Source organism: Aethalodelphis obliquidens, unplaced genomic scaffold, assembly GCF_003676395.1.
Source record: "Aethalodelphis obliquidens isolate GAN/ISIS:26980383/991018 unplaced genomic scaffold, ASM367639v1 scaffold28, whole genome shotgun sequence".
NCBI lineage: Eukaryota > Metazoa > Chordata > Mammalia > Artiodactyla > Delphinidae > Aethalodelphis > Aethalodelphis obliquidens.
The window spans coordinates 668847-695597 of record NW_020837972.1 but is presented as its reverse complement, the minus strand read 5'-3'; the positions used below and the strand labels follow the sequence as shown (position 1 = coordinate 695597).

General features: G+C 55.1%; 1 protein-coding gene and 1 long non-coding RNA gene across 9 annotated transcripts in view; one reads left to right on the top strand and one right to left on the bottom strand.

Annotated features, from left to right (window-relative positions):
• LOC113629668 (uncharacterized) overlaps positions 1-19205 on the top strand; it is a 35906-nt gene extending 16701 nt beyond the window's left edge. For 3 of the 5 annotated variants that reach the window (XR_003436650.1, XR_003436652.1, XR_003436651.1), the window contains exons 3-4: positions 3764-3979; positions 17665-19205. This is a non-coding gene — a long non-coding RNA (uncharacterized LOC113629668). Of the gene's footprint in view, positions 1-3763; positions 3980-5553; positions 5677-17664 lie in introns of all 5 variants that reach the window. The other 2 variants (XR_003436654.1, XR_003436653.1) reach the window with 2 other exon arrangements.
• Positions 7537-26520, bottom strand: PATZ1 (POZ/BTB and AT hook containing zinc finger 1). 4 transcript variants are annotated; one of them, XM_027124256.1, is made up of 5 exons: positions 24441-26520; positions 22996-23059; positions 16445-16616; positions 10455-10592; positions 7537-9026 (listed from the first exon to the last, which is right to left on the bottom strand). In XM_027124256.1, exons 1-5 carry the CDS (start codon positions 25709-25711, stop codon positions 8608-8610), a joined length of 2064 nt encoding a protein of 687 aa, XP_026980057.1. In that variant the 5' UTR covers positions 25712-26520; the 3' UTR covers positions 7537-8607. The 4 variants fall into 4 exon arrangements, with proteins under 4 accessions (XP_026980057.1, XP_026980059.1, XP_026980058.1 ...); XM_027124258.1 differs by having other exon boundaries at positions 10455-10527; XM_027124257.1 differs by lacking the exon at positions 10455-10592 and having other exon boundaries at positions 24441-26424.
• Between the last annotated feature and the right edge of the window lie 231 nt (positions 26521-26751).

Below are 26751 nucleotides of genomic sequence, written 5' to 3'. Positions count from 1 at the left end.
CATTTTAAATGAATCTGAAAAACCAGAAGGAGACTATTCTAATTTCTGAAAGTAGTTGAGAATCTATGGTGTCCGTCATTAAGCTACCCAGTGAGAAAAAGGGCTTAGACATGGTGTTACTAAGGGCAGCTATTGAAAGATATAAAAAAGGATTCACATTTATACAGGATGAGATACCCCAATAAACCAGTTGCAAGTGCATTTTCTTCCACTCTTTTTCCATGCATCTTTTTAACATTTTTCAGATGTTACCACCTAGGCAATTTTATTTTCTCATAACCTGCTGTTTTCTCATAACCACTTTTAATATAAACATTTCCCTCTATGATATTGAACATTGTTGTAATCATTTTTAAGTGGCTGTATATTAACCAGCTATTTAGGCTGCTTTCACATTTTATGTACATCTTTGTGTCGTAAGCTCTTTAGTATCACTTTGTTAGATAGCTTCCTACAAGTAGAATTACTGGTTTAAAGGATATGAACATTTTTAGACTCTTGATAAATTCTAACAAATTATTTTCCAAAAAAGTTCTTCTATCAGTACAGGAAAGTAAGAGTGAGCCCTGGAGCCAAGATCTGCTGACTCTAAATCTCAGGCTTTTTATTCTGGGCTAGATATATGAACCTCGATTTTCTTATCTGTGAAATGAGGACGACTGCCCAGTCACAGTCACGAGAATCAGAAAAACCGTGTGCTGAATAAATGGGGGGGAGTTACTATTTTAATGAGAGAAGATTTGTTATTTAAAGCTGGCTGCAGGAACTTCCCTGGTGGCGCGGTGGTTAAGAATCCACCTGCCAATGCAGGGGGACATGGGTTTGAGTCCTGGTCCAGGAAGATCCCACATGCCACGGAGCAACTAAGCCCATGCACCACAACTACTGAGCCTGTGCTCTAGAGCCCGCAAGCCACAGCTACTGAAGCCCATGTGCCTAGAGCCCATGCACCGCAATGAAGAGTAGCCCCTGCTCACCACAACTAGAGAAAGCCCGCACGCAGCTACGAAGACCCAGCGCAGCCAAAAATAAAATTAATTAATTAATTAAAAAAAAAAAGCTGGCTGCATAGTCCTCTTAGGAAAATGTCTTTGTTCAGATATTGGAGCATGGTCTGCCCCAACCAGCTCTTCTTCACTGTCTGATTGCTGGCTGACTTTTTCTAGCAGCTCCTACACAGTCTGAAATGGCCCTTTTCTCCCTTGATGACATGAAGGCATTTGTCACTTTGTCAGCTGGTATTTGGTATTTGGACTTCAAGAGCAAGCTTGCCCACCTCTTCCCTTCTCTGAGCACCCCCCCCCCAGTTTCCCCCACACCCATCCCTACATCTCCGAGTCCTAAGCATGCTCCAGGGTCCTGCTCTAATGCCACCACCTTCTCAGACCTTCTCCAAACCATCATAGCATTTACTTTCCCTCCCCTCTCATATCTCGTTCTCTCTTGTGGTTCAGACATTTGTTTATGTGTATGTCCCATGTCCTGTCCTGCTTTGTGTGTTTAAGCTCCTTGAGAGCAGGAATTCAGTCCTTCCTGGCACAGTCGCCCACTCAGAACATCTGTCAAATCAGCAGCTGCTAAGTGCCAAGCATTATTCTAGGTTTTGGGAATACAGAGACGAATTATCTTTGCATGAACCCCATTTGCCGCAAAACCTGGCCTCATATGGGGAGATAGATCCATAAAGCGTGATGTAAAAGTAATATGTGCAGAACAGGGAGCTGGCACAGAGGAGATGGCACACAGTGATGGGGCCCTGGGACCCACAGTCAGACAGTTCAGGATTCGGGTCTTAATTCTGCCACTGCACAGCTGTGTGACATGGGCAATTACTTGGCCTCTCTAGGCCTCAGTGAGATTAAACAGTACCTACTCCACAGAGTTCTTGATGTACGTGAGGCCCCGGCACAGTTCGTGGTACAAAGCAATGATGTGAGGATGAAAGTTGCCTCCTCCTGGAGGGAGCGGGGAAAACTTTGTAGACAAGGGGCCACTTGAGCTGAATAAGATGAATAAGAGTTCTTCAGCGAGACAAGAGTTAAGGACTTTACAGGTGGAGGAAAGGACATGAAAAAGCAAATAGTTTATCATCATCCAGAGAAAAGCATAAAAAAAAATAAACACAGGCCCTGCCACGTGTGGAGTTTGTGTTTCTCAATGTGGACACCAGGACATCCAGCAGGCTCAGGGCACAGATTCTGATTCGGAAGAGGAGAGAATCAGAAGAGAACGAATGCCCTTTAAGAAGGGAGAGGTGAGGACAGTCTTGCAGGTCCGTCCTCAGAGCCACAGGCCTCGGCCTCTGCCCGGTGTGGACTGGCCCCGGGTGGGGCACCAGGCTGAGTGCAGGCCACAGGCTTTCCCTGAAGCAAAAGTCAGTGATTTTCCTGTTGTGGCATCCACAGCGATACAAAGAGCTTTATTCAGAGGTGCCTACCTCCGCACTGCCTTGTCTTCAAAAGAGTCTTGTTTTCTTAGGACAGATTCATCTCTTAGATGAATGTTTGGCGTTTCCTTTCACACGGTTTAGCGAGAGATGCAGGTCCAGATAGACATTCTGCCCACCTCGCTCTCCCCAGTGAGCCTCAGGGTCCAACAGGCACCTCGGGGGATCCCAGAAGGGTCAGGCCGGTGGCCACAAAGAGAAGGGCAGAGATGGGGTGTGTAAAGACTGGAGTCCTGGAGGCCTGCTGCCAGGTGCTGGGCAGCTGGCATGGTTACGGGAACTGGTGGGAACTGGTGGGGCTCTGAGGATAACTTTAGGGCGAGTCTGGCCTCACCACTCAACATAAGAGAGGGCACGCCTGTGGAATTTCCTCCTGCAAGGCCCTCAAGAGAACTGAAATTCTGAGCTCACTGCCAAAACTGGCAGCTCTCACTTCACCCCTGGTGCCTCTGAGCACAAACCTTCGGGGAAAGCCGGGAAGAACCAGAGCAGACAAGAACAGGACTCAGTCACTGACCTCATTCCCCACTTCTCCCACTCCCACATCTGCCAGCTCGCCACCTACCCTCTTCCCTCTGTCCTGCCTCCTCTGCCCCTGAACCCAAGATACATGAATGAAAACAAAATGACTAGAAAACTGGGCAGGCAGTTCTTGTTCTGGGCACACTAGGCTCTCCTTTGTGTGGGCTCTGTAGTTCCTTAGAACGACCTTGTTTGGGGGACGTGGCATTGCACTCCGCAGGGATCAATGGATTGATCGGCAGACCAAGAAATCACAAGCTCTGGGTGTCGGATCCATTTTACTCACATAAACCGTGAGCTTATGTCCCATAGGCTGGGACCCGAATCTGGGGGAAATCTGAGCTCTGAAGCCAAGAGAGAGAGGCCCGCCCGGAGGAGCAGAAAGAGAAGCTGGTCTTGAGTGGTGGTTGGCAGACTCGGGCTGTACAGGAGCCAGCCTGCACCTGGTTTTGTACAGCCGATGAGCTTTATATTTTTAAATGGTTGGGAAAAAACTCGAAGAATATTTTGTAACACGTAAAAAGTATATGACATTCAAATTTCAGTGTCCATCAATGAAGGTTTGTTGGAACCGAGCTGTGTCTGTGCCTGGCTACTCCTGTACAGCAGAGTGGAACAGCTGTGACAGTGGCCACACGGCTCACAAAGCTGATGATGTTCACCCTCTAACTCTTTACAAAAGTTTGCCTGTCCCTGCTATTGTGCATTTTTGTGCGGGTGTAGTCTGGTGGAGGAGATAATAATGCGGGCAAACTAAAAGGGAGCTTTCTGAGTGTTTCCTAATTTGCTTTACAGGTACCAGCCCGTGTAATCCTCACAGCAGCTGCGAGAATAAGAGCTGCACCTGCCAGAGCACACCCGGTTAGAAAGAGGTGGTGCTGGGATCTGCACCCGCTGGCCATCTCTGGAGACCACCATGAGACAGGGCCCCTGGTGACCGCCCGGGGAAGGGGCAGGTGCAGCGCCGTGGAAGGTCGGAGGAGGGCAGAGGCAAACAAGGCCATGGAAACGGTAAGACTCAGATGCACAGGGCTGTGAAGGAAGAGCCTTCCAGGTGGAGGGTGTTCCAGGGTAAAGGCTCGGGGCTGGGGGCCAGTGGGACTTGCTGAGAAGGGGAGGGTCTGAGTGTGGAGCCGAGAGGCAAGGACATGCCCCAGTGCAGGGTCGCAATGAAGATGCAGCTCTGGGCCTGGGTTCAGATCCTTACCGTACCACTCAAAGCCATGTGTTTGGGGCAAGTTGCTTAATTGTAATAACAGCACGTACCTCTTTGGGAGATTGGAGGGTAAACAGATTTATAAGTGTAAAGTGTTTAGAAGGGTGCCTGGCGCTTAGTACCATTGTTATTTTGCTTATTGTTGTTAAGCACAGGATGTGACTGCAGGTTGGCCCAAATAAAGGCCTGATATTTGAAAAACAAGAGCACAAGTGGGGGCTTGTGCTTGGGGCATCCCTAGTAGAAAGTGTGGGATTGGAGCAGGGAAATCCAGAGGAGGCAAGCTGCTGTGGAGAGTTTGTTTTGGGGACCCCCACAAGGCTCTGGAGAGAGAAAGGCAGAGACTAGAAACAGGGGGCCAGGGAAGGGGCCGGGGTTCTCTCACGTCCAGAGGATGCACCGGATGTGTGTGATTCAGCCTTGTTACAACCTTGCAAGTCTGTGTGGTCGTCCCCACTTCACAGAGGGGAGGCCAAGGCTTGGAGAGTTGCCACAGCTGTAAAAGTATCTCAGAAGCACCTCTTGAGACTGGCCACAGGCTCACAGGCCCCACCCACTCCCGGCTGTCAGTGGTCATGTTTCTTTGTAACCATATGTGCCGGGGTCCCTTGGTGCCACGGGGCCTCCCTGTGGGTAATCACTGCCCTGGGGAGGTGAGGCCAGTGCTCCTGCCTTGGCCCAGGCCATGGGGCAGTGGCTGGACAGGCTTCCTGGTGTGACAGGTCTGCCCTGAGCAAGTCGACCAGGCTGCTGGTGGTGCCAGGAACACCTTCATTCAGTGGGGGCCTAGGGTGGCTCTGGAGCCCAGAGGGTCAGTCTCAGGATGAAGAGTGTGTTCACTCACTCAGCTCTCTGGGCACTCCCTCTGGCACTGACCCTGACTTCCTCTGTGGCTTTTTTCTGCTGCCCTGTGCTGGCCCCTGTCCTGGGGGACTAGGAGAGTAGAGAGCCTGCTCTGTGCCAGCCACAGTAGTGGGCATTTTCTTGTGTATAGAGACACTGTTACTGGAGCTTGGGAACAGAGGTTCTGGAGTCAGAGGACAGACCTGAGTTTGAATCCTGGCTCTACCCGTTCCTATGTGTTGGGGGTGGGAGCCGGGTGGGGTAGGGCTGGGGTAGGGTGAGGGTGGGGGCAGGGCAGGGATGCTTCCACCTCTCAGCCTGTTTGCTCATCTGCAGGAGGGGGAGTAATGGAACCCACCTCACAGGCTGTGCTGAGAATTAGGCACAGAGCTTAGCTCAGGCCTCCTTAGTCTTCACAGCCCGTTTTCCTGGTGAGGAAACCAAGGCTCAGAAATTTGCCCGGGGTTGGGGGTGGGCAGATGGTGGGGCTAGACAGCCAGAACTTAGGGCCTTCACCTTTGACCAGGACAAGAGGAGCCGCCCCGCCATTATGCACCACGTTCTGCACAGCTTTTCTCGCCACAGCCCGAGGAGCCCGAGGAGACGCCAGGCAAGGGGCCAGAGGCCTCTGCTTGCTGCCCAGGCCTCAGTGAGTAGTGCTTGCTCTGTCGTCCCACTCCTGCCAGGTGACAGATACTGTGGATAGGCGCCTGCCTGTCCACAGACGTGACCGGTGCTTTTGTGGGGGCAGGACCGAGAAGTCTCCAATGAAGACCTTGGTTCAAGGCCTGGTTCTCTGCTTTAATGCCCGCTGGGTGTCCCCAGCTGGCAGATTCTGTGGTGGTCACAAGGCTGCCCGTCCACGGGGCCTCAGCATTCTGGGCCTGCCCTTTCCTCTGACACTCACCCCAAAGGGCCCAAAGCCTCCATCCCGCACACTCCACAGAGCCCAGCAACTTACTCAAGATTTCATGTAGGTGCTTAGGGTTTAAAAGAAAAAAAATCCAGCTGGGGGAAGTGTGGAAGGCGGGGGCAAAATAGCTGAAGGGGATTAAGAGGTAGAAACCTCCAGTTATAAAACAAGCCACAGGGATGTAATATACAGCTCAAGAAATATGGTCAGTAATGTGATAACTTTTTATGGGGACAGGTGGTTATTAGACTTATGCTAGTGATAGTTTTTTTTTTAAGATTTTTAAAAATTTTATTTATTTATTTATTTTTGGCTGTGTTGGGTCTTCATTGCTACATGCGGATTTCTTTAGTTGCAGTGAGTGGGGGCTGCTCTTCGTTGCGGTGCACGGGCTTCTTATTGTGGTGGCTTCTCTTGTTGCGGAGCACGGGGCTGTAGGCGCATGGGCTTCAGTAGTTGCGGTGCGTGGGCTCAGCAGTTGTGGCTTGCGGGTTCTAGAGCGCAGGCTCAGTAGTTGTGGTGCATGGGCTTAGTTGCTCCGCGGCATATGGGATCTTCCTGGACCAGGGCTTGAACCCACATCCCCTGCATTGGCAGGCGGATTCTTAACCACTGTACCACCAGGGAAGCCCTGGTGATGGTTTCTTAATGTAGGCAAAGCTCAAATTATGCAGTACACCTGAAACTGACATAATGTATGTCAACTATATTTCAATTAAAAAAAAGACATCCAGCTCAGTCTTTGCCTTTAAGCCAGAACAATGTTATTACTAGTATTAATGTGGGTCTAAATCATTTTGTGCTTTGTTTGCTCCTCCCGGTCTGTTTATTTTTCTCCCCTTTGTCACTCTTTTCTTTTCTACCTGTTTGGAGCTTAAATGCTATCTGTTAGTTCGGGATTTCCCTCGACACCCAGGCTGCCAACAGTCTGCCTGTGCCCTCGTGCTCTGACTCTTGCTCCCATTAGTTCTCCATTGTGCTCACTTCTTGTCTGTTTGCTGTTCTCTTTCCCCTTCTCCTCATACATTCACACTAAGGGTACAGCAGCCTTTTACTTAACCTCTGGGTAGCACAGGGTTAGGGGGGACTCAAGTTGCTGAGCTTCTTAGAGCCGCCCTGAGAGTTTTCTCCCTGCCCACATCCCCCCTTAGGTCCTAGCTTCTTTGGTCCTCTCTGGCTCCAGGTCTCCCTCCAGAGTCCCACCCCCACCTCTCACCAGCCTGGACCACCTACCTGCTCTCCCGCCATCACTATCCCTCCCTTGCCCGTTTCTCTCCTTGGATGTCTCCCTATCTGAACTCTGTGGTTAAATCTGCTTACTGGTTCCCTCTCTCCCTTTAAGCTCCACAAGGGTGTCCCATGCACCACTGTACCCCAGGGTCTGGGGCACAGAGCAGTGAAGACCAGGAGAGAGCGGGTGGGTGGATGGTGGCAGCTGAGTCTGCAGGGGAAGCACCCACCTGTCAATCCCAGTGGGACTGGTGCAGTGAAGAGGAAGAGAGGTCTCCTGGGATCCCACCCCACCCAGGTGCAGGGGCACAGACTGCCCACCCTCTGGGTCCCAGAGAAAAACCAGACTCAGGGGAGCAAGCAGAGTAACGTACTAACATTTTTAATACAGTCTGATCAGATCAACTCACATCACAGGGTCAACCTTGGCTTGCTCACGTGTGATACAACTGAGGTGTATGATGTCCCCACCTGCCAGCTCTCCTGCCTTCCAACAGCACTGAAACCCCCTCCCTCCCTGACCAGACTGGCATTTTTAAAATTTTGCATAAAACTATTTCTTCCATAGACTCCAAACAATCAACTAGCCAAGTTAATTATGGTACATCTAAACAAAGTTTAATCCTAAACCCTAACGTGTGACTGCGGTTTACAAAGAGCTCTGTATCACCTGGGATAGCTTTCAGTAGCAATTCACTACAACTGGTCCTAAAAAATAATAACAATAATAATAATAATTAGAGAATTAAAACCCAACAGCAAGTTGAATGGTTAAAATCACCTAAGAACTGAAATTTGGGGTAGGAGTGTCCTTGATTGCTAAGCTTGTCCTAGTGGCAAAATGCTAGCCTTCAAGCAGGGCTCAGAAAGGTCTGGGGCCCTCCGGGTCAAAGGTCAAGCTCAGGGGGCTCTCAGAGGACACTCACCCCATGGTCCACGGGATGCTGTAGGCTTCCAGCTTCCTTAAAAACAGTTGGGCATCAGCATTGTGTAAGTGGGCGGAGACCCTACTGTGGTATCTTTTGAGGGAGATGAGAAGGGGGAATGAGGGATTAGAGAAGGGGCAGGGGACCAAAATCACCGAGGTCCCAGAATGCTGTCAGGTGCAGGTGTGGAATTGGGGTCACTAAGCCTGAGCACCAGGAGCTCCAGCTTCCGCCTGTTAGAGAAACCAGCCCTGGTGTTGCCTTGGAGGCCTGTGTAGTGTTTTCTGCCCTCATCCCATACCGAGTCTCACAGATATTTCTGCTGAGTATCAGATGAGAATCTATTTCTAAAGACCATTGGGGGTTAGGGGTGGGTGACAGGGCTGGAGGGGGAGTTAAAAACGAATAAAAATCTCTCAGCTACAGAACCCAAAGACACCACTTCCCTCCGCATTCACAGCATTTCTCAGCGGTCCCCGGTGGCCGTTTCTGCGGGGACGCAGCATCTGCCTCACTTGCCCTCAGGCCCCATGGGCTGCTGGTCGACCTCAGGATCTACCAGAGATGATGCAAACGCCGACTGAACAATCTGAAACCCAAAGGACTCAAGGAGAGACATGTTCTGCTGGGGAGAGAAAGGCGAGCCAAGGGCAGGGCCCAGGTCCCCCAGAGGGCCCCCGAGGGCCCGGACATGCACCTTCTGGATGTGTTTGTTCAAGTAGGACTTGGAGCGGAAGAAGCTCCCGCACTCGGGGCAGGGGTACTTCTTCTCCCCGTCAGACTCCATTTTGTTTTTGGGGACCGCCATGTCACAGGAGAAGGATCCATTGGTGCTCTGTTTCTCGGGCGTCTTCAGGTCGCTGGCATCCGAGAGGTCACCGTAAGAGTCGGAGCTCTCAATCGGATCCTGATGTGAGCATTTCTGGCCTTCTAGGAGGAAACAGAACACAGAGGAGCGGTGAGGCCAGGCTATGGGGATGCCCCCTCGGAGGGGTCGCCAGGGGCCAGCTCACAGGCTCGTGGAGGGCAGCCGATGGCCAGCCACCGCCCAGCAGAACCCACAGAGGTTCAGCTGGTCAGTCAGGGAGCCTGGCGTGCCTACAGGGGTGAGACAGCAGGGCCTGGGGCTGCCAGCCTCCCTCGCCGCGGACTCTTCATGCAGGCGCACGTGTACTGCTCACCACCATCTCGGCCTGCTTCAAGGAAGGGTATGGAGAGGGGACCGCCTCTGTCTCCACCCAGGACAACCCAAGACCCCCAGCTCCTAGGTGCTCTCTTGGGTGCCTCTGAGGGTAAAACAGCTGTTGTGATGATGCTGAGCAGGTACGCCAGTGGCCTCACCTCTGCACCAGACTGGCTGCACCCTAGCAAGCCAGAACCAGAGCCGCGGGCTCCTCAACCCAGGCAGACCCTATCGACGGCTGAGTCAGAGCCAGTCCTTTTCCCAACGCTGCAAACACAAGCCCTGCCCTCACTGCCTCTGCCTGCCAGAAGCCTTCCAGGCCAAGTTGCCAAAGCACACAGCTTAGAAGGAACTAAACACCTCAATCGGCCAGCTGTCCCTACGCAGGGCCCAGAACAAGGTGGTCCTCGAGACAGCCCTCACTGATCTGCCTTGCCCGGCCCACACGTGAAGCCTCCACAATGAGCTCCTTCCTGCCTGGGTTCAGAGCGCCATGCCGGGAAGGGAAGTCTGTGATGGGAGCGTGGAGCATGCCATCTTTGCCATCTGCCAAGCCCCTGGCGTCATCCCCAAGGCAACAACGACTTGAAAAACCACAGAACAACCCGAATCAACAAGTGGAGGTGGGGCCTAGGGAGCTCTACGCAAACCAACTCGGAGTCGGCACCGTGCATCTCACAAACGCGGCCAGAGGCTCTCCGGAAAGGGCTGGTCACAGCAACCAACCACCCCTACCGAGGGGGAAGCCAGACCTTGGCTCCCTCTGCCCACAGGGTCAAAGGAGAAGAAAGCATTCAGCCACAGCTCCACGCCATCCTTAAAGGGCCACAGGCAATGGACAGGCCCAGAGGCTCATCATGCAGGGCTCCTCTTCCTGCCCTGGGCCCGGGGCGTCCCTGCAGGGCTCTGGACGTGGGGGCTGGCCAGGAGCGAGGAGGGTGCTGGGGAAGAGGAGGCGGGGGCTGGATCTCGGCAGGGCCCTAAAGCCTCACTCACCGCCCTGGAGTGAGATTCCCCACTGTGACTTTTGTCCTGGAGGCCACTGCCACTCAGATCTCAAGCCTCCTTGAGGCGGCCAGCAAGCCGGCAGCCTTCACGCCTCCCCACGCCCGGCCCAGCGCCCCCACAACACAGCCTGCGCAGAGAAGCAAAGTGCAGAGCAAGGGGTCGCTTGCCTTTGTTGCCATAGGTCCTGGCGCAGTGGAACGCTGCTCCCCCATTCGGGATGGGCTCCTGGTGCCTGGAGACCTGGGGAAGGGGAACACCGTGGTGGGTTTTAACATGGACCTTTAAGTAGGAGGCAGAGGAGAAACCTAAACAAGACAAAAGGAGATGAGATCCCGCAGCCGGCACACAGACACCTCTCTGCTTCCCCCACGCCTCTCCTCTGGCCGCACTGGCTAGCACTCCTAGAAGGGGCCCCTCCTTGGCTCAAAGGCGCTGCAACCACAGGAGCCACCTGGCTCAGGAGGGAGGGTGGCACTGTCCTTGAGTCGGCTTCTCTGCAGAGCCCGCTCTGCAAGGCTGTGGAGGCTGCCTGGAGGGATGGCCTGAGATCCCACTCTGGCCAGGGCCAGAGGCCAACTACCTCGGCTCGCTTGGCACCTCAGTAACAAGTGGTCTGAACGGATGGTCCACAGTCCCAGACCAGCTACAGGGACCACGGCTAGAAATGCTGTCGGGAAAGTACATGGGGCTCCAGGGCAGCCACGGGACTCCAGCCGGCAGAACACGGCTGAACACGTGTGAAGGCAAACCATCTGCGCAAGAAGCCAGACGGAGGCAAGATGAAATCCCAAAGAAATGCCTCCAGGAGTCCCCCTTCTTCTACCTGTTAAGACATGCTCTATTTTGCAAACTTTCTCACCTTCAGAATAACTGGGTTTAGTAACTGTTTAGACCTTTTGAAGAACAATGAAAATAGGAAGTTATGTTAAAGGGGGTGTGCAGTCATCTCTTATTCACAGTGGTCTTCTTGGTTCGGTTTTGGAGGATCCAACAGGTTCACTTAAGGAAGAAGAAATAGGCACAATCCTTGTCTTTATTTGGGGGGAGGGGCAATCCAACCTTCTGGGATCTGCTCCAGACCCACCCAGATGCTCCAGTCAGTTTGAGCCTCGAGATGCCTCGGGCTGGGAAGAGTGATCTCGGGCCAATTTCCACAGCAGCCACGAGTCTGAGGAGATGGAACCAGGTGGGCCAGTCAAAGGATTTCCACTTGGGTTTCCGCAGGAAGGAGCTGGGACATCAAATCCTCCCACAGTCAAGGATCCAAAAGTGCCTTCGGCAGGAACCAAAACTTTTCGGCAAAAGGCCCACTTGGGGCGCTATGCCTAGATGGTGTCCCTTTAGTCCACTCCAGATGCAGCTGACACATCCTCGGGTCCTTTCTTTTTTTTTTTTTTCTTTTTTTTTTCTCGGGTCCTTTCATTCCCTCGTTAAATTACAGTCACGGGGTAGCAGTGGGATCCACTACTAATGGGCCAGAGGCTGGAGAGTACTGTGTAATGTCTGCACAAGACTTGTTCGAAAAAAGTCTGAATTGGCCTGGGCTTTCAAATGCTACTGGAACTACAATAAAGGTCACCTTCAGGGAGTGACAGAGGTGTGCAGGCCCAGCGCACCGCATGCATCGCTCTGTGCTTTGCAGCCATATGTACAGCTGCTAAATGGCAGAGCCTGGACTCTAACCCCAGGACCACGTGCCACCACGTGGTCCTTCACCACTGGGCAGACTCTCTAATAGTCTCTGTGTCTTGGTCCTGGCCCTAGAAACATCCCTTCAACTTTTGCAGTAGGCTCCATTATCACCATTTACATTCCTGTATTTCTCTGCCATGTTGGTGGATTAGAATGAAAGCTGCGGGTAGACAGGCTGCCATGTCGGAATCTTATTCAACAAACATCCCCCCGATGGTAGCAGCTGGTGGTTCTGGAGGGAAATGGGGGGCTGGGTGAATCTTCCTTCCTTTCCTGACAAAGAAGACCCTCCTGGACCAGATGCTGCTGTCCTGCCCTGCCTAGTAGAGCACGATGTCCTGCGCTGTGACCAAGTGGTCTGCCTGGGGCCAAGCAGGGGACAGACTGACTTACGAGGGTCCCATATAAACACTCCTCGGAGGGAGGCTGTGGTCAGGAAGGAGCAGATGAGACTCACAGGACAGAGGATCTCAGCCCTGCCCCATGGATGGCGCTGCAGCCCTGGCAACCAACAGAAATATCAGGACTTTCCAACTGATGCGATGATACCACTTTAGAAGGGAATTTTTTTCTTTGTTTTTTAATCCCTTGCGGGGCCCTCTGAACTGGTTTGAAGCTCTCTCCACAGGGCAGGGCCACTGCAATCAAGAGGGACCGTAAAGGAGGGAAGGAGACCAGGAACTATTATGTTTACTCCTTGTGGGAAGAGCTGTGCTGGGGAACGCAGCAGATGCTCAATGAAAACTCACTGTTTTCTCCCGAAAAATGGTCTGGGGACCACGTGGCAGGGTCCCCTTGACGCTGCCCCAGCTGCAGACTACTTACTATCTATAGCAAAACCACATGGCGGGTGGTAGGCGTGGATCCACAGTTGCCACCTAAAGCCCAGAATTTAAACACAGAGCAGCTCAGCAGCCAAGTTTTGGGGTAAAACAGAAGCCGAGTTTCTGTGAACGTATCTCTGAAGCCAGACACATTTGGCCAGAATTCTAAACTCACCTGCCTGTTCACCACTGATTAACCAAGAACCAAAGAGGAAGCTTTCTACAAGCATCAGAGTGATGGGGACACTGAGCACACACGTGACTCCACCACCACCGACGGGCCACCCTCTCTCACGCTCCAGATACGGAGAATATGCTACCACGAGGCTACTGCTTCTCCACTGCATTTTCTTGCCTGGTGTGCTGTAATTCGCACTCTGGAAGCAAACCCTCCTTGGCAGCTTCCACATCTGTGCAGGGGTCAGGGACGGCCTTCTTCTTGTCCACACCTTGGTGGGGCTGTGCCCAACTGAGCCGTGCTGGAGGGGGGGCACCAAGTAGGCTTGGGTCAGCTCAGTCCAGGGGACGGCAGGCTGTCTGCGTCTACCACTGGCGCTTGCCTCTGGCTGGAGAGAAGGCTTTCTCTACCCTTTAAGCAGATATTTGAGTGCAAGTGTTGTCTCGGTCAAAGACCGATTTCCAATACGCTTTCCCGCTTCCTCCCTCACACCAGTACATACACATCTACATAAAGACCCTGCTACAGAAACTTAAAAAGAAGGGAAATCGTGGCAATCTACCAAGTCCTTCCCACTGTTCAACTCAACTGATTTCCTCAACTTGAACGTCGGAAACAGGCTTTTGTAACCATCATACTCCTCCCACTGCAAGTTATCTTCTCTGCAGATGGGATGGTCTACGTCCTGATATGTCTCCAGGACAAAGACAAGGTCATCTGTCTCCAGTGTGGGGCTGGACCACCGGCTGCATCTCCTCTCTCCCGTTCTTCACAGGCAAGAGTTGTTTGTGTGGCTGAAAGTAGGCAGATGGATGGGTGGTTAAGCTGATTGCTTAAGAACTGCTGGGACTGGAGGATCTCAGGGCACCTGGAAATTCATCTGATCCTGCCTCACCCGCTAACCGGCTGACTGAACGTTAGCCTTTGCTTGAACCCTTGTAGAGAGAACATCCATTTATTCCTGCAGCTCCTCCTGTAGTCACAGCCTTGAAAGGACGGCCCAGAGCGTCCTGCATTCTGATTCCAGTGTCTCAGTGTCTTTGGCGATCTATCCTCTTCCTGGAAAAACTGCCTTCCCCTTCCTCTTCTTTTTTGGAGGGGAAGGGAGGCGTCTTTTCCCATTTCTGCAGAAGAAATGAGTCCAGAGGTAGAATCCTGCTCCTTCTCTTCTGATGAAGAGCAAAATTGTTTTCTCTTCCTTCTGAGGATCCAGGGTGGTTTAGACTAGAGCCCTCTTCTGTCTTCTTGGAGGAATGGGACTTTCTGCTCCGACTCTGGGACCCAAAGCTGGGTTTTTCTGTTTTAGCTTTTGGGGTTTTTTTTTTTTTTTTTTTTTGGCCACGCGGCTTGTGGGATCCTATTTCCCTGAGCAGGGACTGAACCCAGGCCCTAGGCAGCGAGAGCGCAGAGTCCTAACCACTGGGCTGACAGGGAATTCCCCCAAAGCTGTTTTGCTTACGACCCAGATCTCACGTTGGCTTTTCTGAGGAAAGGTGGGCTCTGGTTCTACTCTCCAGGCACCCCCACCCTGGCCACATGGCCTGTGGCTGCTGCCCAAGTCCTCTTTACCAGCCCAGGGAAAACAAATCCTGATGTACAATAGTTGTGGGCTTTGCCACATCAGCTGTCTCCTAACTGGGTCGACGTTCCCTGCTATTCCCGGCTGCTCGCAGCTTTTCTTTCCTCCTGAGTGGGGCCCACAGGGGCTGTGGCCCTGGGTCCCCCACTCAGCTCCCTGCCACTTTGTAATCCAGGCTTTATCTCTGTTTCCTCATTGGCGTCCTCCTCCGCCCTAACTGGTTTACCGCCTCTGGTCTCTGACCCCAACTCTCAGGCTGAGAACTTCAACCCTGAAACCCCGACAGTACGCCCGCTGACAGCACCGTCGCAGCAGGTCTCGAGTTAGTTGGGGGCGCGGTCAGGAAGCCACGGGATGAAGCAAGACAAGGAACCATCTCTTCCTAGAGCTGGGCAGCCACAGCCTGATAGCTCTTTCCACACACAGCCCCACTGCCAGCTCCCCGGAGGAAGCTCCTGCCAGAAAGGGCTCTATTGACATATCAGAAAATAGGACAGATGCTTAAGCAGCTTTTCTGACCACCTCCCTGCTTCCACAGCAGGTTTCCTGGTGGTACAAACGTTGACATCGAATGGCCTTCAAGGCAAACCCCAGGTGTGCAGTCCCCGGGAGGAACCCAGCTCAGGGCACCAAGAGAACACCCAGCCACTCAGCAGGCTCCCTCCACCAGCAACCTCAGGGCATGTGGAGATAGCACAGGACGCAAAGTTTCCAGCCAAGGACTGCAGGAGGGCTGCACCTGGTCCAAAGCAGAGTGTCAGCGAGCTGTGTCTTTCCTGACAGTTACAAAGTGTAAGGAGGGCCTCCCAAGTGTGCTGCTGCTTGCAGGGTTCAGAGAACTTTCACCTACCTTGTCTCCTGGGATCCTCACAGCAGCCCTGTGAGGTGGGCAAGGGGGATGTTCTCAACCCCGTTTAGAGGTGAAGAGACTGAGCCTTCGAGAGGGGAAGGGGGAGTTCAAGGTCACACAGGAGGGTGAGGTGGGAGGGGCCAGCTAAACCCTGGGTCCCCTGCCTCCTGGCTTAGTGTTCAATCCACTAAGCCACACTCAAGACTTCCAGAAGTGTTGCGACAAGAGTGTCCCAGGAGATAGGACTCTCCAGCCACGTCCCCACCTGGCCAAAGCAAGCACACCATGCAGAAGCATCCTCACGCTCACCAGACAGCTGCCCCAACTCCTTCAGCAGATAAGGCGCAGCCTCCTCCACTGACGCTGCTTGCAAAACACGAACCTCAGCCCTTCTAGCAGCCAACGAGCCCTGGCAGAAGCTCAGGGACAGGACAGACTTCATCCAACACAACACCAGGGCCACAGATGCCACCTAGGCCAACCTCAGCCGCAAGCATGCTGCCCTGCTCAGAGCACCTGCCACTTTCCGCTCTCATCAAGGCCACAATCTACCTGGGCCTGGGCTCTTCCGACCATTTGTGCTAGAGAGTTTCGGCCCTTGTCCATCTCCAGACTCGACGTACCTGGCTGCTGACTTTCACGTGCCAGTGGATCAGCCAGCAAAGCTCTTGAGCAGGACCCCTCATTCTCCCACCTCTTGGGGCCTAATGACTCCCACCAACCTCAGTAGTTCAGCGCATCCATCCTGCCCCCTGGGCAGCAGGTGTGTCATGGGCCCAAGCCTGGGAACAACACTCTCTGCTGTTCTCACCTGCTGAGCTCCTGGCAACTCCTGTTCCAAGCACCCCAGGTTTCTTGGAAAGGAAAGGGTGACAAACAGCTGGCTGGGGGATAAGGTGTTTATCGCTCAGTGGGAAGGGAGGGAGGGCTGGCCGTGCAGAGTGGAGCCTGAAGCAGGGTGGTCAGACACCCCCCGGCCTCCCACATGGGCTCAGGCCCATCCCCTGGACATGAGGGAGTAGCAGGGAGATTACCTCGGTTACAGATACTGCAGAAGTTGCTGGGCCCCTCGCTGTGCTTCTTCAGGTGGTCTGCCATGTACGCTGCCCTCAAGTACTTCCCGCATACCTGGCAGGGCACCTTGTCTTCGTGACAGGCCAGGTGGGAGCGCAGACGGTCTCGGGTGGCAAAAGAAGCATTGCAGGTCTGAGGGCAGAAAGGAAAACGGGGTGAGGTAAAAGCTGGCGTCCACACCCGACTCCCTACCGAGCACACTGTGGCACAAAGCCATTTCCGGCCAACACAGGGACTCGCTGTGTAAGAGAACTTCAGAATGCGGCCAGGCTTCCTCCCCAGATGCCAAGTAAGCCGCTCCTACTCCCCATGGTCTTCCCCACAGGACCCCTGAGCTAGGATGACTGGTTCCCACTGGCCCCCAACATGCACATTACATGGCAGGCTGAGTTCTGCAAAACAAAAGAGCTAGGGGCTTTTCATTCTTAAACATTTAAGAACTGATGTTTGTTGCATTGGCTGTAAGTGAATTTACAGAAGAGCTATTGGCATATAAACGGAACAGTCTTCACCTTCTCCACCCTGGGTTTCCCCTGGTTACTTTATACAAAGAATCCAATTTACTCACTTTATTCAAAAGCGACATTAATCGTGGCCACAGGGAAATGGAAAGGAAAGGCAGGACAGAACACAGAGATTACTCTTCATAATATCCGTGTGCGTTTGTATTGAGAAAGCAGCCCATAAAGTGACAGTGTCAATTTTGCGAATGTGAAAATTAGCAGAGTGAGGGCCGGAGGCTCCGGGGGCATCTGTGGAACCCCAGTGCTGGTGCCAACAAGGATGGCACCACCCTGCACTGACCAGTGCCCCCCACTGTGCCAGGCAGGCCCCAGACTTCACCTTCAGAGCCCTTCGTCGCATGCAGTGCATCCTCACGGTGGCCCTCGAGGCAGGCCGTGCTCTCACCCCACCGGCCAGGAGCTGCAGTCAGTACCACACCCTGGGAAGGCAGCCTCGGGTCCCCTGACTCGGTCTCAGCCCTGGGTCTACCCCCAACATCTCTCCCCCAGCCCGGGCCTGCATGGCTGCCCAGCCTTGGAGGTCACGGAATGTCGGGAAAGCCCTCAGGAGAGTTGAATCTGGTGACCTTCACTATTTTGGATCCACGGACATGTCTCAGGAGTTCTAGTCAAGGTTGACTCATTTCTTTTCTCTGTACCTGTGTTTACCATTTTAGAGCCACAAGAGAAAGCAACATTCACCTTTAATTGCATCACAGACCAAACGTTAACCCACTGAAGACCCGCCACCCCGTTAACTGGCTAGAATGGGGGTGTTCCTGCGGCTCCACTGAACAGAAACAGATCCTGAGACCTTAAGGTAAGCGTCTGAACACTGTCACCATGTACAACGTCTATCTATTGCTTTACTGTACAATCAGAGCGAGAAACAAATGCATTCGATGCTGTGGAGGTAGAAGACACCGTGGTTGCTACCCCAACCCCAAATGTCTGCATCAGGACCAGCTGAGCTCTTCTTAGTCGTTATCTTTTGAATAAATGTTACGCATTCGAATAGAACAATTTATGCTAACAAAATACAGTTGACCCTTGAACAGTTTTCCAGGGTTTGAACTGAATGAGTCCACTTATATGCGAATCTTTTTCAACAGTAAATACTATGGTAGGTGGTACACCATCTGCAGTTTGCTGAACCCACAGACGTGGAACCGCGGACGTGGAAGAATCACATACACAGAGGGCCGACACTAAGTTGTATGTGTATTTTTGACTGCTCGGAGGGTCGACGCCCCTAACCTCCGTGTTGTTCAAGGGTCAAGTGTACTGCTTTCATGTTTTATATATTGAGTTTATTCATCTGACAAATGAGGGAGCTAAGTTTAGAGAGTAATTTGCACAAAGCACAGTGCTCAGCTACTAGAGAAAGCAACACCCTGCCACTGCCGGGCCAGTGCCCTCCCGATCCTCCTGGCCACCCTGGAGTATTCCCCTCCTCCCCGATTTACAGCCGGGCAGACAGAGGTCCTGAGAGGACTCGGGGCAGCTGGACTGAGAACTAGCCCCTGAGCATGTGTTCTTACCACCTCCAGCCTCAGCAGAGGTTAGCTTCTGGTAAAAGGTGTGGGTAGTTTTTATCAGTGTACTTGGTAGCCAGGGCTGTCCTGATAGAGGTGACAGGTTCTGTGCAGGGAAACTTGAGCACTTAAGTGACTCAGAAAGCACCATGGGTGCTTGGTCTCATGGCCACAGGTGGGCCCCCCGGCAGGGACCTTGTGACCCAATCATAGGCCACAGTGGGTGGAAAACTGAATCTTTCCCCAGCCCCACCAGACTGTAAACCAGAGTAAGGGGTGCCGTGAACACCTGCGGGAGATAGGGGTGCACCTGTCGATTTATCTGGGGACGGGAGCCGGCTTGGCCAGACAGCGACTTGAGGACCACCGCCACAATGGCGAGAGGCAGTGTGGTCTACACCACAGAACTCAAAGGAGCCAACCATGGACCAGGTGTTATGAAAATGCAGCTGAAAGCACACATTCAGGATCCCACCTTCTGTGGCCCCTGGGAGAGGGTGCCACTAGAGGGATGTGAAAGAGATGCCTTGTTTCTCTTGCCAACTTTCTTTTGGGATGTGTCCCTTAAAGCACTGCCTGTCATACTTTGCTAACGAAAGATAATGGACAGCCAGACTTCAATTATCCACAAGTGGATTATCCATTTGGGGGATTAGCTAAGCAAAATTAAAGCTGCAGACCAGGCTGAGTTCTCCCACCCTGTCCTCCATTGATTATCTCTCAAGGAATGAAAGCAAACTTTAGCCTGAGCAAACATAATTAGGAATGTAAATCTGCTGCTGGGAAAACAAAACAAAACGAAACACAAACGCAACAAAAACTATCACTGTGTTACAAAGCCAAGCTGAAATGGTGGTTGGCTTCTCTGTGCCAGGATTGACCCTTTGTGGCTGGAGTACCCAAGGCTTTCTGAACTGTGAAAGTGCCCAAGTCCGAGTCTAGGCCTGCCAGAAGTTCAGACAACACCAAACATAAAAGGCCTGGTCACTTAACCCAGGAGAGAAAGGAGAGAAAGGCTGAGGAGAGAGATGGATCTCAAAGAAGGGGGTGCCCGGAACCTCCATGCTGGGGCCACTCAAGAGAAAAACACTTCCTGTCCTGGAGGCAGGGAGAAGGCAGAGGGACCCTGACAGGATCAGCACCCCAATCGATCGCCGGTGGTGCTGGGAACGGCCGCCTCGCCCCCAGCCCTGCGCACAGGCAGCCTGCTATTGCTGGAGGCGCACCTGCCAGGTCCTGGCCCAGCCCCCAGAGAGGTTCATCACCACTCAACACTGAGCCCCAGCCAGGCTCCCTTCCCTCCCTGCCAGTTTCTCCCCGTCCCAGACTTCTGAATGCTTTTCTTCCCAAGGGTTGAACAGCTCAGGAATGGGGCCTCAGTGGTACCAGGGGCACCGGTGCACACCTACTCTTGGTGGCCTTTGAGCCTGGCAGCCTCAGGGGGTATCTTAAGTAGTCTTTTCCATAGCCTTGGAAAAGTCTGAGGGCAATGTATGTGGGCTTAGCACCATGGGCCTTGCTGGCCCCCTTCTTCTCAAGGGTGTCAGCTCCCTTATTCCCATCTCAATTCCTAATGAGTTATCCCTCCAGCCCAAACCCCCCAACCAGCCCCCAAGAAGTGGGGCCACTGGGAGCAATGGGAGAGGTCTGAGCTGTTCTAGCCTCTCGGCTTCAGGCTGAACTCCATCTGGGGTCAATGTCCCAGCCCACAGCACTCACAGATCGAGCAGCATTGGGACATCTGGGCCATTTAAGCACACTGAGGCCAAACCCCAAGGAGACTTGCGTGTCACTGCCAAGCCTGAGCCCCCATGCGCCCACGTTCGGAGGGCCTTTCCCCTCAAGCTGTGGCACCCGTCTCTGTAACTGGCCCCTACTGTCTCCTCTGTGGCATCAGGAGGGACCGAGAGGTATGGCCCATGCCCAGCTCTGCCAGGGGCTAAAGGAACCAACTCCCAGAGAGCTGTCTCTTCACGTCTGATACTTTCAGCAGACACACCATGCAAAACAGATGGCCCGGCTGTTTAACAAAGCCCAGGCACACCTGGCCAGCCAGCTCAGAGCCTGAGAGGCAGCACGTCTTCACCTGCACCTGCCAGGTCACTGTTAGGGGAGTTCTGGCTGTGGGGCTGGAGGCAGGGCCAGCAGGCTTGTGAGAGTGTGTGTCGGAGGGGCAGGGCAGGAGCAGGCTCATACACCAAGGGACAGTGATGTCAGTGTTATGACACAGACCAAGGACAAAACACACAAAGCCTCAAACGTTAGAATGAAAACTTTTATCATCACTCCTATTATCCCCGCAGAGCCCGCGGGGACTGAAGGGCACACCACTGGGATCCGACGGAGGTCTACATCTGCTTTATCAGCACCCAAAGCCATATATTGGGATGACCCAATGTAAAGCTACTGGTTAATCTAGTTCCTGAGCAGACCTGCTAATAAACCTCAAAACCACAAAAGTCTAATTCACAAGCCAGAAATGAAAGCGGACCTGTGTGAGTGGGAAGGGACGAGGGCAGCACGGTTGGCCCAGTTGGAGTTGCGCCGGAGTCTCCTCTCCTCTGGAGGAGGATTCACTCCCAGGGTGGGGGGAGGGGTGGCCAGGCCCCATTCTAGAAACCCCTTAGGGGAGGTGATGCCAGGGGAGGGGAAGCATGTAAGCCAGTGGCTTAGTTCCTAGGAAAGCATCAACCTCCAGGCAAGGTCAGACACCCAGGGGTACCATCTGCTAAAGAGGGAAAACAAGGCAAGAGAGCCCAGAAAGAAACGTGGAGACCATGGGGAGGACCCAGGAAGGAGCCCTTTGCTACCCCTATTTGGGGTCCTTGAGCTGGGAAAGAGTCCAAGTCACCCAGGGAGGAGCTGGGCATGGTGGGCAGGGACCACTCTGCTGGCCTCTCCCAAAAGCAGGGGGCTCAGACCACTGCCACTGCCGTTCCCCTCCACAGAAAACCCTCTCGGGAGGCCCCGGCTAGCCCACAGGCCACTGGGTAAAGGCCCGGCTGCCCTCTGGGGCAGTCCAACCCTGCCTCAGATAGCCCGGCGGGGCTGGGCAGAAGAGAGCGTTGCTGGAGGGTGCCGGGCCCAGGTTTTCGAGGGCTGGGAAGGATTTTTTTAGAGAAAGGGAAAAGGCGGTGTCAGGAACCGAATGGGACGACCTCCACAAAGCAGGCTGGGCAAAGTCCCATGATGGCAGGTCGCTAGGAAGAGATTCCAGGGGCGGCAGGCCGCTGCTGCTCCCAACCCACACCTGGAAAAAGGGCAGAGAGTGCAGGTTACCCCCCCAGGCCACCGGGCATGCCCCCACTGCCCTCTGGGCTCCTCCTACTCTGCTGGGCTGCTCAGCACACTACCTGGGAGAGTCAGAATGTGCTCCGTGATGAGAGACAGAGGGAGAGGAGGCAGCGAGGCACAGGCGCATCCCAGCAGGCCCACCCCCGGTCTCCTGGCCGTCTGGGAACACCACCGCACCTGGCCCCTGGGGGCTCTCTGCCCCACCTACAGCACGTCCGTCCATCCCTCCCTATTATCGGTCTCCCCAGACCCTCCTCCTTGCCACCAACAGGATAAAGAGAAGCAGGTCACCCCATCAGACGTTGCAGTAAACACCCCACAACTCTGTTTCCCACTCAGATGGTAGGAACTTGGCCCAGGAAAGGGGGTACGACCAAGGAGAAGATAGAAGTGTGTTTTCCACCTACACAGGAATGCTCAGTGGCCAGGAGAGGAAGCTCAATTTTCTGGGCATCACAGAGCCCCCAGATACTGTTCAAGCAGACAAACCAAGGGTGAGAATCTTGCCCAGCCTCCCCTACCTACTGCTACACAAAGAGCTCTCAAGGACAGGAAACCACCTCGCTTTCCAGTTCTCAGAAGCCCTTGGCTGTGTGCACACGTGGCTCAGGATGGGTTAAGCAGGTGCCAGTGATCGCACCACTCCCTGCCTCCTTCACCCCCACCCCTGCGGCCTGGTGCTCTGAGCTGAGGGGACCCAGAAGCAGCTCCAACTCAGGTCAGGCTGCTGGGCATACAAGGGGAAGAGTTGTTGGCTGGACCACCAGGAGCCCTTAAGAAGCCATTCCCACCCCACGGTGGCCCCTGCAAACTGCTGGGAACCAGAAGCCGGACCCAGTGGGGTGCCAGTGCCCCCAGGACGACACTTGTCCAATGTGGCCCACCATCCAAGGAGCTGGCAAACGCCAGGAGAGGAAAGCCAAGCAACAGAGCAAAGACAGAGACGGGTTGGGAACCAGGACCCAGCGACCAGGAAGGAGGGGACATCAGCGGTGGGAGGGAGGGGGCTGGGGGAGAACAAAGGAGAAGAGCAGACAGACGGTGGGGGGACAGAGGGGGAGGTGTGCACAGCGGTGGTCAGTCAGCCAGCCCAGCACGCACAGCAGCTGGCTCATGGCCGTAGCTGTGAGGACAGCAGCATTCTCTTTCAGCCCATCTCTGCCCCGGCCCAGCCCCTACCTGACACTTGTGAGGCCGCTCAGAAGTGTGCACCTGCTTGATATGTCCGTTCAAGTGATCAGGCCTAGAAAAGAGAACCAAAAGAGACTTTAAAACAAGACCTTAAGAAAGGGGGCTACAAGCTTGGCCAGACCCCTGCCCCGACAAGGCTGGAGAGGACTCCCTCACCCCACCCCAGCATGACAAAGAAAAGTCACCACCCAGCTCTGGCTCCTGAGGCCCAGGCCTCTCTGCCCTGGATTTCTCTAGAGGGGGAAGGGGAGTGAGCATTTGTCTCTGACCTTGCCTACCCGCCTCCCCCCACCAGAAACTCAATGATTTCTAGGACCCAAGGAGGGGACTTTAGAATGAGACTGGGCTGCCTTGCTGCAGCCTTTCCGGGAGGGGGTATGTGTGATTCATTGTCCAGACTAAAGCCCCGTAGAAACTCAGCATTCCCCTCCCCCAGCCTCTCCCACCACAGCAGCCAATGAATGCCACCCGGATGGAATTCAGTCCCCAGAGGCCAAGGGATGAAGCCTTAAGCCCCCAGCTGGGCTGGTAAACCAGATGCCCGACAGAGCAGGTGGGCAGGGGCTGCCTGACCGGTAAGACTGGTTCCTGCTTGGGGCCCCTCTGAGGGAGTTTTCCATCCCTACGTTCATACACACAAGGCCCTCAGTACCCAGGCAAGTTAAAACGAGCCTTTTATTCTGAATATTCTCTTAAGAGGAAAAACAACCCTCTGCTTGCAGACAAGTCTTCAGTTCCTTATCAGGCTCACTAAAAAGTCAATCTAAAACGACATCCTGCCCTCCTTCCTCTCTGTCCAGTGAACATAAAGGGGATCTGTGGGTTCAGGTGGGCTCTGGAGCCACCAGGTCAGAGCAGATCAAAGGCTTTGCTGTTCAGAAGAGACTCTGGGTGCCCAGCTCTGTGCCCCGTGATCCCGGGGCTGTGAGAGGCAAGGCCGGAGTCTACTGACCCAGGATTGCCAGTGCTGTGCGGGGGGACATGGAGGCATGGGAGCGTAAGGAGTCCCAGATGCACTTGTTTCGGTCCCTCCCCCGGCGGCCATTCAAGCGGGGAAAGTCGCTGGAGGAGCCTGGCCTCCCGCCCCCAGAGGGGGCCCCTCGTCTGGTGCCGGAAACACAAAGGGAGCCCAGGGAGAAGAATGGTGAGGCCCGGTGGCTGCGGCCTGAGGAATCCGGCCCCTTCCCACAGGCCCCAAGGAAGAGAGATGGTAGGGCACGCCTAGTGCCAGAGAACTTCCCTGAGGGAAGAGAAAGCAGTTCTTGGCCACATCATCTCAAAATCAGGGCCGTTAAAACTCTCTCCCCAAACCTGACATGGCCCTGCAAGGTCAAGTGAGCCCCCTGCAAGTCTCACACCCCCAGCTCTTGGAGAGGAGCTAGTCCATGAGTTAGGAATAGGACAAGTCATGGGGGATGGGCACCATTCCTCACCTGGAGAAGCCTTTCCCACAGCTCTGGCAGATGTAGGGCTTGCCCACGGACCCATCGTGGGACCGCACGTGGTAGGACATGCGATCTTTCCTCTTGAACCGCAGCCCACACACGGGGCAGGAATAGGGCTTCTCCCCCGAGTGGGACAGCTTGTGCCGATTGAGATGGTACACATCACGAAAGATCTTGCCGCAGATCTCGCAGGCCACCTGCTTCCTGGTCCGGCTCCTCTTTCGGGGGCCGTCGGGGTCCTCAGAGATGGGTAGCCCATTCTCACCCAGCCTCGGAGGAGGAAGGTCGATGTAGCCCAGCTGGAGGCTGGTGACACCATGCTGGGCCTCGTGCTGCCGGAGCCGGTTGGCATCAGTGAACACCTTCCCACACAGGCCACATGGAAGGATGCCTGCCTCCCTCAGGCCCCCTGGGGACCCGAACATTGAGTCCAGCAGGTTGGCCTTCCTTGGGCGGCCCCGGCCTCGCTTGCCAGTCAGGGGAGGGGCACTGGATGCCACATTGGGGAATGGGGAAGTCAGCAGTTGGGGGGACAGGGGTCCGGCCACCATGGGCAAGCGGTCCACCCCAGGTAACACAGGCAGGGAGGCTTGGCTCGCAATGGCTGCACCAGCCGCCCGAGCTGCCTCCTCCTCAGGCTGCATGCTGCCTGCGATGCCATTGCTGTTGGCTGCCAAGGCTGCCCCATTGGTCATGTCCAAAGGGAAACCCAAGTCCGAGGTCCCAGGGGGACGAAACAGCATGATGTCAGCCCGGGCAGGGGGCACCAGGATCTGCACATTGGACTGTTTGATGACTTCCTGGCAGATCTCAATGACCGACCTCATCAGCAGAAACTTGGCGGCCGTCATAAGCTCGGGGAAGCTCTCCAGGCGAACCACAATGCGGGAAGTGTAGGCGAAGTCCAGGATGTCCCCGAACACCTTGGAGCTGATGGTGTGCATCTCCAGCTCCCGGCTGCCCCCAGCCCCGCCGCCCGGGGCCGCCGCTGCGCCCCCCACGTCAGCGGGACCCCCGTCCGCAGCTCCGCCGTCGCCCAACTGGGCGCTGAACACCGACTCAAAGTACTCGCTGCAGGCAGCCAGCACCGCGCGGTGCGCTGGGAAGCTCTCGTCGCCCACCCGCAGGAGCACGTCGCAGAAGCGCCCGCCGTTTTTGCGCTGCTGGTTCAGGTTGTGCAGCATCTCCGTGCTGTGTCTGCTCACCTGGTAGGTGTAGCAGCCCGACGGGCCGCAGGAAGCGTCGTTCACTCGCTCCATGGCCGCCGCCCCCTCCCCACAAACCGGGCCGCGTCACTTGCCAGCCCCACTCCCTTCCCCTAGGCAGCAAGAAGCGGGGTGCAACGAACGTGTCTACACTCCCCACACGTGCCGGCCCGGGGCTCTGTAGTCTCGCAGGTGCGCGGAGCGCACACACCCCCTGCCCGGATCGGACTGTCTAGACGGCAGGGCACACCACCTCCCACATAGCTGCCCCCACCCCTGCTGGATCGTGCACTCCTCTCTCCTCTCCGCCCGCCCGCCTCCCCTTCTCGGTCTACCTCTGGGGGGTACGCGAGCACAGAGGTGCGCCCCTCCCGCAAACGCGCCTGCCACCTCCCCTCCCGCCCGCCAGGCGGCGCCGGCGCGCAGCCAAGGAGGAGCGCGCGCGCGCGCGCGCAGGGAGGAGGAGGAGGGGGTTTGTCGCGCAGGCGCGCGCGCCGCGGTTTTACCCGGGCCCGCTGGGGGCGCGCGCTGCGTCCCCTGCAAAGCGCGAGCCGGGGCGGGGGCGCCGGAGCGGAGGAAACAAAAGGCTAAGGCTAAGGCGGCGGCGGGGCGCGCACCGGGGCGGCAGCGCGGGCCGGGTCCCGGAGCTTGGCGGGCGGAGTCGGTAGCGAAGGCTGGAGCGGGCGGGCGGCGGCAGCGGTAGGGCGGGCCCTTTCCCGGGCCGAGCGAAGGCGGCGGCGGAGCGGCGGCGCTGCGGCCCTGGGCTCCGTGTGTTCGGAGCGGAGGAAAGATGGCAGCGGCTGCACTTCCTCTTGCACTTTCACCCCTGGGGGGAGGAGAAGGAGGGGGCGATACCAACAACACCCCCCCTCCGCTTGCAGAAAAAAAAAAGAAACGGCGAGCTCGGCTTGGGGGGCCCCCGGCGCCCCCGGCCCTGCACGTGCGCACCCGAATCCCTGGCCCGGACCGCCCAGCGCTGCAAACTTTCCACTTTCTTTGTCCCGAGCCCCCCCCCCCCCCCCGCCCAGGATGCCCGTCCCCCCCTCCCCTATTATACCCCCCCCCCCCGCAGCTCCGCTCCCCCCCGCTTCCTG